Below are 13189 nucleotides of genomic sequence, written 5' to 3'. Positions count from 1 at the left end.
TCTCGTTATCACAGTTCACTCTCCAGGTGACTGTAATAAATATGACATTACTCTTTTGCTTGCTGGAAATGAAGCAGTTTTATCTTTATTAAAACCACTTCAAAACAGAATTTTATTAAAAAAAAAAAACAACCTTTACCCAAGATCAAAAGACAAGTACACTGACTATTGCTTGCAGAAAGTGTAAAAAAAAAGAAAAAAAAGATTACATGTTACCTTTGAGTAGAGTTGGCAGGCCACATGATAGAATTTCATCCTGGGCAAAAAAGGGCTGCAGCTGCAGACCTTGACCATAATACCTCCACAGACACATTTATATGTGGAGAGACATATGCACACCACGGTCTGCTAATATATGTCCCAAACTGTCACTTTGTGCAGAGTACATTTCTTTCCCCGCTGTTCTCTCTGTGCAGGGGTTCATTTCCCAAAATATATTCAGTCTATGACAGAAAGCTCATCTGACATTAACCTCATGAGATTTTTTCCCCACTGGAAGATGTCTTTTTCTGGTTTTACACTGTCTCAAACAATCAGTGACACACCTGTGAAAATGCACACATTTTGAAACACAAAACTACGTAAGACAAACACAGAACATCTTGTACTAGCGCTGGTCTTCCACAGGGAAAGCATGCTTGTTTAACCCCAAGGAAATGTGCAGATTATGTGTCTTGTTCTCTTGTGTGCCTTAAACTTGGGGGACGTCCCTTCTCATGGGCAGTATTTGTGCTTATTCTACCCTCTGTGCTTCACCGTTATTTGTAGTTTTTGATGCAGAACTACAAAAGTAAACTTTACTAATGCACAGCAAGAAAGTCCTTGGTTTGAATCCTCTGGCCAGCCATGGGTCTATTTGTGCTAAGTTTACATATTCCCCGTGTGCTACCATGAGTTCTCTCTGGGTGCTCCCACTTCCTCCCACAGTCTAAAAATACACGTTGGGTTCGTTGGTGATTCTAAACTGTCTGCTGGTGTGAATGTGAGTGGCACTTCTATTGCAGGTTAGGTAGAGTCCAGGGTCTAAGCAGGGTACTCTAACTATGTACTATGTACTCTAACTGGATGAGCATTTTCACAGATTGATGAATGGATTTTTAATGCATAAAACTGAAACATGAAAGAATAACAAGATCAAGAGCAATGTTAGCAGCTCTACATAAGCTTTCAGAGCCTTGGAACAAATCAGCACTACCATTAGTGCCAAATTAAGGAAAAAAATCTGCTTTTCTTTTAGTAACATTAAAAAACACTTGAGCAAATATGACAGCAACTTCAAAGCTTTTTAAGGTGTCACATCCAACCTCAGCAGATTTGTAGCATCATTTGAAGAAGTGAAACTATCCAACCAAAACCTGTTTGCACCAGCTTTCACACCTCCATAATGTTCATAATGCAGACTGATGTGCAGTAGGTGTGTATAACCTTATTCTGGTCCTTTTCTGATCCCAGTAACTCAATAAAGTGTGCTTATATAACTCAGATTTGTTCTGATCTTACAAACATGGTGAAGCTAAAGCAAACTGCTAATGTTCAACCTCGTGTTTTATGTTGTAGTGTCACATGCTGTCCGTCCTTATATCACAACTCAGTTAAAACCAAAAATATGTCAACATGTTCCAGGTGGGCAACGTGTTCCAGTTGTGGGTAAGTGTATATCAACATTTCTGAAAGGTGCTCATTATTTCAGGGCATCAACAAAAGCAGGCCTCAGACTGAAAGCATAGGCGCTCCACTGTGAATGCTGACAGGTAGTTGGTGACACACATGCCTGTGAAGACAGAAGACTTCAATATTGGTTGAGGGTTGTGCAAAGTTGAAGGAATAACTCAAGTGCAGTAAATCTCAGCGGGGGATGTGCTTATAACTGTCAGCTGATGAATTCTTTAACCTACTGCACCAACTGCTGCTTTCACAGTGTATTATTTATAAATCGAGGCTTTATCTGGGTTCATCTCCTCTCTGCTTCTCATCTCTGTTCTCACTGCTGCAGATTGCTTCAGCAATGTGATTGCAAAAATAGTTGTTGCTGCAATCTGTTGCACATGAATGAAAGGTTTAATTTTCTGAATGTACATATAGTATGTTTGAAGAGCAAAAGAATTGTTAACAGGAAAGTCTTTACTGTCTTTTTATTGTTTCTTTGAGTGTCTTCTTTACTTCTTTACTTGATGTTTTGCTTCCTATGTTAATTCACCCACTGTGTATCTGCCGCTTGCTTATCTGTCAAAGCACTCTGCTAACTTTCTGTGAAGGTTCTCAGTCATCCAGGTCATCGTAGTCTAGGGAGCTTGGAAAGCAAAGAAAACGGGTGTGGGTCACAATCAGCCAAGGTTTCAGGTGAACCCATAGTGAAACCTAGCCCCACCCTATGATGTGATTTATTGAGGTCAAATGGCCCAGGATGTGAGTGGACGTTAAGGCGTCTAGAAAGGGATCTCAAAACTGGATTATACATGGCAGACAGTTGGCGTTGTAAGCTAACGCCTCTACCTTAGAGATCGCGGATACAAGCGGTGGAAATGAGTTTCCTCCGAAGGGTGGCTGGCCTCTCCCTTAGAGATAGGGTGAGAAGTCCAGCCATCTGGGAGGGGCTCAGAGTAGAGCCGCTGCTCCTCCACATTGAAAGGAGGCAGTTGAGTTGGTTCAGGCATCTGACAATGATGGTCCTTGGCCACTTCCTGGGTGAGGTGTTCTGGGCATGTCCCACGGGGAGGAGGCTCCAGGGGAGACCCAGGATACACTGGAGAGATTATATCTCTCAGCTGGCCTGGACACACCTTGGTGGAGGAGGTGGAGGAGACAAGATGAATTTTGAAAAAATTTTGAAAAAATTTTGAAAAAAGAATGAAAAAGATTGAGACAAGCTGGAGGAGGTGGCTGGGAAGAGGTAGGTCTGGGCTTCTCTGCTTAGGTTGCTGCCCCCGACACCCAGCCTTGGATAAGTGGAAGAAGATGGATGGATGGATGGATGGATGGATGGATGGATGGATGGATGGATGGATGGATGGATGTCATTATCGGTCATTATTGAACACCTTTACAAAGTTTTTCCGCAACCTTTTAAGTGCCCAGGCCCACTATTTGGTCTCTGGGTTCCACCAACTGAAAAGCAAAGCATAAGTCAAACTCTTCTTGTTTTATTACAAAATTCATTTTGATGATGGCTAGCCAAGCATCCTTTTGCTTTCAAGAGGTTCCCTTAACAAGGTTTCATACACTATTGTTTCCTTCTTTCATTAAAGACAAAGTTCCTTGTGCACTCTGCGGCCCCTCCAATGACTTTAAGTCTTCATGGCATGGACTCACCAAGGTGTTGGGAACATTCCAGAGGTTTTTGTCCCCACTGACATGATAGCTTCACAGCTGCTGCAGATTTGTCAGCTGCACATCCATGATGGGAATCTCGTGTTCCACCACATCCCAAAGGTGCTCTATTGGATTCAGATCTTGGTAGATGCCATTTGAGTTCAGTTGGACTTTAGCAGGTCATTTTGATCATGTCTACATGTCTAAATGTTCTGGGTTGCTGCCATGATTCCCATGACAAATACTTTGAAGCTCAAAGTGCACAACAAAAGGGTTTACTTGGATTATTTTGTCAGTCTGAGCATTAGGTCAGAATCGTGTAGACATTAAGTGCCAAATGTGTAGGTCAGCATTAAAGGTCATGTTGTAATATCCAGCTGAGTCAGGGGCAGCTGTAGGGAGACACAGCTGAGAGACATGCAGCTCACTGAGCAGAACACACACACAGAAACAGTCACTGTAACAACAACATGAAACACACATTCGGGCATGCGTGCACAGCCCTATAGCTTACAATGAAAAACAAACTCAGGCTTATGGAGCTAACGCACACACACATACAAACAAACACACACTGGGAGACAAAACTAAACAGACAGTGAGAACATGTAGCCCTGGGCTGTTTATGAGTACAAGACAACACAGGGGTCAGAGGTCAGGGGCACCAGCCACATGTGATAAAAATGATCATACAACTGGACACAGCTGGATGTGAAAGAAACCATATTATATGACTGCATATAGTGACAGGAAAACAGCTCTACCACCAAATACCAAATGTATTATAACTGTGAAAGTGTTGCAACAGCACCATATAGTGGATGCTTTAATACCACAGAGTAGTGTGCTTGGATATATATGCATAAACCGCAAGTGCCCATAACAATTGATTCAAAGTTAGAGAATGTGAATTTAAGTGCTTCCTGCAAACAAAAACATGCTTTTGTGTTACTGTTAAATCATTTAAATTGTATTTAGTTAGAGTAGAAGCAAATCGCAGTGAGGATACTAAGAATCGACATCAGTTAATACTGCACCTGACACTTTAAATGGGCAATGGGGTGATCCAAATTAAATTTTCATTAGGTCAGAATGGTCAAAAGTTAGTGTGTGATACAGCAACATAATATACAAAGTTTTATTTGGATTTTCCAAAGGCTGCACTGACACTTTAACCAGTTGTATATGCTTTACTTTTAACAGCCTCTGCTAATTGCTGGTATGAAATGTCTTGATGGGATCTACAAAACTTCTGGCAGGATTACCTTATTTAATAAACACAATTAAGCACCAAAGATGGCCGATAAGTCCAAGCTGCTCTGCTTAAGAGGCACTTGAAAAGAAGACCTTAGTACATTTATTTTTTCATAGGGGTGGGCATATGGGGCGGATGAACACCAGGTACCTTTCAGAGACAGGTTGCCTCGCCTCTGTCAGTGCGCCCCAGGGCAGCTGTGGCTACAATGTAGCTTGCCATCACCAGTGTGTGAATGTGTGTGTAAATGGGTGAATGACTGAATGTAGTGTAAAGCGCTTTGGGGTCCATAGGGACTAAGTAAAGCGCTATACAAATACAGGCCATTTACCATAAATCGCTTCTAAACCAGCCAAGTAAAGCTTACAGACCTGATGGAAGGAACTCTGAAAATAGCTCTGGTTGCCTGACGTTTATATTAAAGTAGTTTAATGCTGTTATGCTACATGCAAACCTTTTTTCTAGCAGGACTACAATTTATTAAAATACAAACTTTTTTTTTTTTTTTCATATGAGGCCGAATATCTTTTGTAATCGGCTGTTATTTCTTTTTGTTGACCAAATTATTTTTGAATAGAAGAAAGAATAGAAGAGGTGGGGCAGCGTCCTCTAGTGGATAATTTTTCCTTCAGTGGATAATTTTTAGCGAGCAGCAAGCCAAGCTCAAATTTGCCAACGGTAAGTGAAATTAAATAAGACTATAGTCAAGCCAAAAGCCTTAGATTCCTATTTCAGGAAAGGAAAATGTGTTGAACTGTTTTGTTTTTTTAATTAATTTAAATATTTGCATGGGACTCAACTCTCGAACTGGAACCTAATGCACCACTTAAGTCTGGCCACAAGATGGTGGCAGCTCCACGACCTTATAATGGATTTTCATAGAAAGTCCGTAATTACTGTATCTCTGTTTGCTTTTTATTTCGAGTCAATGTCCTAAATCAAAGAAATTAGACGTGATAATACGTCTGAGGCATGCGTATTCTGAATGTGTCTGGGTTTTATTTTCTTTTAAAGTGACTCTGACTGGCTTTAAAGTGGGTAAAGTACTATTTCCTCGCCACATTAGAGGAAAATAAGTCAGAATGAGGGGGAGTTTCTGCTTTCTGCTCTGCTTTTATTAGTCTTGGATCCTCCTCCTCCCTCAGATCTAACACATGTAGCTACTTTGCAAAAACTTGAAGACGTCAGAAAGGCGGGCATTTCCCCTCTATATATTCCTCAGAGCTGCATCCCATCCTGCTACTCAGTTCAACCTGGAAAGCACTTGCAGGCGTCCTTTTTTTGTTTTTGTTTTTTTGCGCTCAGCAGCATGGAAGTGACCAAAGGAGAGGACGGGTCGGCGGAACAGGCAGCGTCTTTATTTGGGACACGAGAGGTGGAGAGTCAGAGGAGCATGAATGAGAATAAAAGGAGTACCCGCCGTAAAATCATTATTGGGGTATGTTCAGTTGCACTTTGGCAGCATGGAGGGCAACTTTGAGCGATTGACTTCCGCAGTGTGAAAGTCACACATTATAGTTAATGTATGTGTCTGAGCTCCTGCCACTCATATTACTGCATGATCTTAATGTGACTTTTAAATTGGGAAGCCCTTAAAGTGTCAGGGACACTATTATTATAGATGATATTATTGATTAATAAGTAGCTGCTGTCTTTTGTCCTCTAGAAGAAATACTGGGGGAAAAAATCACCTGTCCCTGTTTGAAATTAAGAGATGTCCATCTTTTTTCTTTTGTCTCATAATTGGAAACTGGATTCTGGGGTTTAAAAAACATTTGAAGGCGTCATTTTGGGCCCTGTTGAGTCTTAGTCCTTTTTTTAATGTATAATTTTTGTCAAACATTAGACAGTTAACCCAACTGACACTGTGTGATGTTTAACTAGGGGAAGAGAACCATCGTCAGGGATCAAAAACCACATCCTCGGGTCAGCATTTCTGCACTGTTTACTCACACTGTCATTAATTCACAGCTGCCACACAGACCAGACTGTCAGTGTTGCCAGCGCGAACGTGGAAACTAAATGTTTTCACTCCACTGCAAACAGACACAGGCCAGCAGGCTCTCTGCAGGTGGACAAGACCTGCAGTTGTTAGTGCAAAGCAGGGCTGGGTGGAGCTCTGACCCCACAACGTTGACTCTGATCCAAAGTGTCATTTCAGCAAAATATTGGGTGTATTCAGGCAGCCGGAATACGAGTCGTCCTGCCAGTGCTTTGTTTTGATGTCGTTTTAGTGGTTCTAGATGTTACAGTGCAGAGGCACAGGTAGTAGCTGAAGTTGTTTATAACTATAATTATGTATAACGTTGACTAATTGGGCAATTAGTTTCTCACATAATTGAGCAATATTTGTTTTATTCTAATGCAAGACTGTTCAACAAACAGACAGGCACAGTGCTGTGATAGTCAGCACTGATGACTAAAACTAAAAAGCCACTGGTTTGAATCCACTGGCTAGCTGGAGTCTTTCTGCGTGGGGTTTGCATGTCCTCCCAGTGGGCTCTATCTGAGTACTCCAGCTTCCACAGCCCAAAGATGTGTGTTGGGTTCATTGGCAGTTCCTGAGATAAACTAGCTATCTGTGCAAAGTGTAACGCGCCTCTAACTTTTATGAAATGTGTGGTAGGCTCCAGCACCCCGCCCAAGAACCTGAATTAAACAGTGAAAGAAGATGGATGTGGACGTTTGTCACGGCTTGGCCTGTTCTTCCTGTGCTACCATCAAGTACAGACTCATTTAAACTGGCCCATCTTGACCCTGGACTCTCTTACAGAACACATTGTTAATTTTAAGATTCTGACTTGATCAATAACCTTCAGTGTCCAGTAACATCCCCACATCTGGGCCAGTAGATCAAAACCTTGGTAGCGCTTTGAGGTGTAATCTGTAATAATGTAGCATTGGTAAATATGTATTTTGAATTATTAGTCTAAATCTAAAAAAATTATAACTTAATAAAGGTTTACAAATATGTCAACCAAAAGACAGGCTGTGCGAACTTTGACGCAATACTTGGCTATCTCCATCACTGGCAGGGATGGACAATTTAATCTGCTGGGTCTGTTCTTTGTTTTCCCCAGAACAGTATTTTTATCACAGAAAGAACGTCTCAGAAAACAACAGCAGCTTTTATTGTTCACAGCTCCTCGGGGCATTGAAACTAACCACACTTAGTCTTTGTGGAGGCTAAATCTGGAGTGTGTTTCAGTCTTTACAGAAAAAAACATAATTGAAGCAATTGTAAAGAAAAATACCGTTATGTTTTATGGACTTGTTTTATATTGCTGCGGTCATAGTCATATCAGAAAAACATGTTTTTTGCTGTAATATAGTGAAATAAATTGTGATTTTTTTAAAGTTGGAAGTGGAAAGTTAAACATGTCTGGAATGTTCGTGATCTCCTTCATCACTGAGGCATAAACTGCATGTCAAAGAAGTCATTTGAGAATGTGCACATCCTTTCAGCTATTCACTTGCGACCGTCAGCTCGACACCACGATAACCAGATGCTGTCTGCTTTGTACCAATTAGACTCGCACAAGGTCTCATTTTTAAGGTCCACGAGAATTCGGACAATAGCATGACTTTGTAGTTTTGCCTCTATACACTACCACAGTGGATTTTAAATTAAACCAATCGAGATGTGTTTTAAGTGCAGATTGTAAGCTTTAGTTAAATGGGTTTACCAGAAAATGGTGCAGTAACTGCTTTGCAATACATCCCTAATGTCTTAAAACCCCATAATAACTCAAAAATAAGTAAAAGCTCAATCTTGAGTACCCACTAACACTTTATGACAATGAATAATAAAGTGAATGTCTACCACTCCTTCAACACGTAAATCTGTTCAAACTCCACCCACCTTAAACTCTTTTTTTCTATGGTAGTTCCTCTTTTGCTCTGCTGCCTGAGAAGCTAGTTTGCTTCAGAATAGCTAGTTTGATCCATAATAGTTGCAGCTGACACAGCATTTAAGTCAGTTGTGCACCTGATTAACACAGAAAAATAGCAGAGTTGTTGATTATTATTTTTTTTGGATCAAGGATCCAGGCTTATGTGAGAGCAGCTTGTCATATCTATCATATCTTTCAGCTTTGTGCGTGTCATAAGGCCACACATGATGGCTGTTTGATGTGTAGCCCTTAGCTTTTGTGTCTAAGTCCACCCCTGAACTAGAATGACTTTTCCCTAGAAAGACTTTAGCCTTTTTTTGACGTCCACTTCGAAGATGACTTTCATCTGTAGTTTAATTTCATAACCTTTACATCATTCTCTTGTAGACAATGGAAAATGAGTGGTGGTCATGGTGGGGGGTCTGAATAAGTATTAAAGTGTGTTTCAGTCAGCCCAGTAGGTTTCCACCAGACAGTCTGTTTACTTTCACAACCCACAGAGACCCCGTCTTTAAGCATTTCTGTGAAGCCCATCCGAGTTTTCAGTTTTTTTCACCTATAGCTGGGGAAAACACTGACACCAAATACAGCAGTGTGTTTTCATACCTGTATAGGAATTCCAGCTCTTGTGAATCACACTAAGTAGATTACTCTTGCTGTACTGCTGTAGCTTTCTAGCTTGGGAGGATCAGACTAGTTTTGGCTTGAGGATTTGTTTGTTTAAACTGTAAATCCTCTGTAAAATCTTTCCTCCAGGAAGAATTTATGTTTTTCCACTTCAAGCCTGTTTTTTTTTTTACTTTTTAGTTTAGCTTTTTCCCCCTTTCAGTTAAAAGTAATAGACTAAAGAAACGGTGTGAAAAGATTAAAAACGTATCAGTTCTGGGAGGAAATTAGACTCTTTGTGCCAGCAAAAAGTGACACCAGAGAACAAGAGACTTGCTTTAAACTATGACTTGTGTTGTGCTAAGGAAATATTTGCAGCTGCGTTCCCAGCAGAGAGGCGATAAGATGGTCATAGGAATAAAAGAAGATGAGCCATAATGCACTTACATATTATACTCTTTAAAAACTGTGATTGCAAGGCACAATTTTACCAGAATAATCAATATTAAAATCTGGCGACACATTTAAAATGAAGATTTGTAATGCCATAATGAGTAACTGGCCTGGTTTGGGGCATTGCAGACGCTTCAAAATCAGCATCCGTGATAACCCTGGTAAACACTGTCATTTCTAAGTAAAGTAATCTTTGAAACACCCATCTAATTACAAACCACTCGCCCCCAGGGAGCTGCTGTCCTGGGGCAGAAAGTTTGTGATTTTTTAAAAAAACAAACAAAAACAATTCTGGATTACTACTTCCAACTGCAGAGAGCTGAGACTAATATATAGACAGATGGAGATGGTGTGGAAATTGTTAAAATCAACAGTTGAGCTTGTGAGGATACAGATGGAAGTCTCGGTGGATGGCAGAAGGATAACTGAATAAAGCAACGTATCTAAACCTCTTCAGCTGCAGTAATGGAGTAGGGCTTTGAGCTAAAAGCTAATGTAAGCATAATTAGAAGTATACAGAAAATAATAGCATGGTGATCGAGTAGTGTTTGCCACCCTAGTGTAATTCAACAGGTCCCAAATGCTAATTCTTAACAGTAAAAAAGTAACAAAGTTGCATAAGACATGTACATTTTTATTTTAACTTGGAGATCTCAAACTCTGTATGTTTTTTCTTTTTTTCTTTTCTTTTTTTTTATATGATTGTAGTTTAGTAACAATGCACACAGAGTTGTAATCCGATCAGGGTTTTCCCCCCTGTTGGACGAGGATCTGGGGAAAAATAGCATGCAGTCTCTGGTGCGTAAAGTGTAAATAAACGATTCAATAAAATAATTTTTTCCAGACACAGTTTTTAAACGGAATCGAAGACAGTGAAGTACAGAGAAACACTGAGCCCGTTTGTTCTTGACCGTCTCGTAGCTTGGCTGTTTTTGTGATTCTCAGTCTGCATCTGCAGCTGCATCACATTTTTTGAAAAGAAAACTTGGAAATTTAAGAGGATCATATGAGTCAGCTGGGTTCCTCTGCAAACTGTGGATACAACAAATTTATACATGATCGGTCCATTAATATTTTTTTAAGAGCCTGTAATGTCAGCCTCGTGTTAGTGATACTAAGAGGCAAAATAACAGCATGATTTAGTCGTTAGGTGAAGAGGATCCCATCTAATACTTGCTGTACGACAGCCAATACTGCTCTCTCTAGAGCTGAAGCTTTGAGTGTGGACGTGATTTAGTTTTGTTAATTTATGTCTCCTCTTGAGAGAGACAAGATCATTGATCACATTATGTTGAATTTTGTAGTGCTTGAACCTTTTTCTTTTCTCAAAGTTCAAATAGTTCAAAATAAACAATTTCAAATTAGTGGCTGCTATCTCTAACAGCTTTAACAAACATCTTGCCATTTTATCTTCTGGGTTATAGGTTCTGCTGCTCTGTTTACTGGTGGTTATCCTGGCTGTGGTGTTTTTTCTGAGAAAGGAGAAAGGATCAGGTAAGATTGACTGTTTTAATTAACCAGCATTAAATTAATGTACATTTCACCTCCTCATTTTCATAATTCTTGCCCAATGGCTGTTGGAAAAGTCTCCAATCCCCCTCCCCCATCCCTCTTCCCCCTTCATGATTTGTGCTTCATTTACAGCATATTTTTCATTCAGCTTGGATTACATTTAAATTTTAAAGAAATTTATTTATTTAACACCCCTGTTTCTCATCAAACCACTTTATGCATGTTCTTGTGGTTTAATAAACAAGTTAAGTGTATCTTCTTCCTCAAAACAGGAAAAAGAGTTTTATAAAGAATTTGAAAGCTACATTTCTTCACTGCCACATTTGATTGCTTGCACTCCCTCTTCCTTTGGTTGGTGCATATCCAGACGTATTGCTGCTGCAGCTGTCAATAAGTGGTACAAGATGAAAATATCAGCGGGACTTCGTGTCACTGCAACACACATGTGCATCCTTCTGCGCAGGAAACAAAACTACAATCCGCATAAGTCTGTTACTGCAGGATATCTTTGAATTTTACTTTAGTAGATATATAGTCTGTGAAGTGCTGGTGTTGAAAATGTGAAGAATGTCAATATAGACCTCAGCGCCCTGTATTCACGAGGATTTCAATTGCTTTTCCATTGAATTCTCAGAGTTGACCTTCGATATGCAGCTGTCAAAGTGCTGACCCGCTTTTTCTTTCATTCACATGTAAATCTGAGTAGTGCCACATTAATACATTTTCTGTCTGAGCTTTGTCTAAGTCATGGTTTTCACTCCTCATGGACAGTGAATAGAGAGCTTTGGCTACAAGAGCGTGAGACAGATTATCTCAGGTTACATTTCTGGCATTTATTCAGCAAGAATTCATTTGGTACGGTTGTCACTTGGTAAAATAACAATCAAGGTTCCACACTCTCGTGTATAGCACCTAACATCCCGCTGCAGATCCTCCAGAAACTTGAAACTTGAAGTATTTAGAGGAGCAGTAGAGAAGGATAAAGTTACCAACCAGGCAGCAAAAGAGAGACAGAGAGGTGAAAGTTAACCCCCAAGACGCCACATAGGTTGAGCGTATGTTTTTGTCAGGGTGGTGCAGGCTAGTTTTTTCTGTCCATGGCTGCAAAACAAGTCGTAAATACCCTCTTAAGTGACAGAGGAATGTTTTCTGCAGCTATAGATTCGCCCCAGTTAGACGTGGGCAGCAGTGTCAGTACGCTCTTTGTTGAAAACCACCATGCCAAAAACGCTCCTCCAATTTAGGGGGCAGCGGCGATGACTGTGGGCAGCAGTCCCCAGCCTGGGTGGGGTCCTCTCTCTCCTGTGGCATTTCCCTTTAACTTGCACTCTATTTTCTCCTCAGTTAACATAAAACTTTTGCATATGGGAAGAATGCTTCTTTTCACTCACCAGTCCTTACATCTGTGCAGCTTTGTTGGGACTTTCACATCTTTCATACTGCTGCTTTCTTGGTGAGGCCTTTGGCAACAGATTAAAAGAAACAAAAATAAACCAGAACTCCACTTGTTCCTATAGGCTGACGCTGTGTTGTACAAAATGCTGAGAGTGGCTTTTTATGTCGATTACTCACCATAGAAAGCGGTCTCCTGAGACAGAGCATCCCCATGTTAAGTCCAAACCACATAGCTGGCCCCGAAGCAGCGAGGAGGGGATTTTTCACCCATGTGCTAAGGCTCCCTCTGTCGTATGCCCTGTCAGTACAGCAGGAGACTTGATGGATGCATAAGGAAGGCAGATGTTTAAAAGGTTAAAGAGGTGACCCAAAATTTCCTGCTTGGTGATGCCTTGCCTGTGGGAAAGTCCTTGAGTAAGGAACGTTTCTTATCAACCTGTGCAGACCGTTACAACATATGAGGGCGTATTCTCAGTTCGCATTTGAATGCAACAACTAGAATAAATGTTATGATTGTTTTACTGTCTATTGTCTTTCCCAAACTAAGTGCTGCTTTTGTTTTCTAAAAACTCCAGGAAGCAACACTTTTATTGGGTTTTTTTTTAATCATACATCTCTACATAACGCAGGAAGGAAGTGGTGCTCTTGCAGCTCTCTCTTAGATAATCATATATTACTGATGCATAAACAACAGTATTGTATTAGCCTCTCTCACAGCAGAAAGAGCAAGTGAGGGCTTTTTTCCTTTGTGTTTTTTTTGTTGTTT

The 13189-nt window shown here is 40.5% G+C and overlaps 1 protein-coding gene across 1 annotated transcript in view; it reads left to right on the top strand.

The window, feature by feature from the left end:
* The first annotated feature begins 5729 nt into the window (after positions 1-5729).
* enpp1 (ectonucleotide pyrophosphatase/phosphodiesterase 1) overlaps positions 5730-13189 on the top strand; it is a 34156-nt gene continuing 26696 nt past the window's right edge. The window contains exons 1-2 of the mRNA XM_006792572.3: positions 5730-6002; positions 10941-11010. Coding sequence (XP_006792635.2) covers positions 5874-6002; positions 10941-11010 — 199 coding nt within the window. The 5' untranslated portion in view covers positions 5730-5873. The remainder of the gene's footprint in view (positions 6003-10940; positions 11011-13189) is intronic.

The sequence above is a fragment of the Neolamprologus brichardi genome, chromosome 15, assembly GCF_056152115.1.
Source record: "Neolamprologus brichardi isolate AB-2024 chromosome 15, ASM5615211v1, whole genome shotgun sequence".
NCBI lineage: Eukaryota > Metazoa > Chordata > Actinopteri > Cichliformes > Cichlidae > Neolamprologus > Neolamprologus brichardi.
Note: the sequence above shows the minus strand (reverse complement) of the source record. Positions and strands in the feature narration are given on the sequence as shown.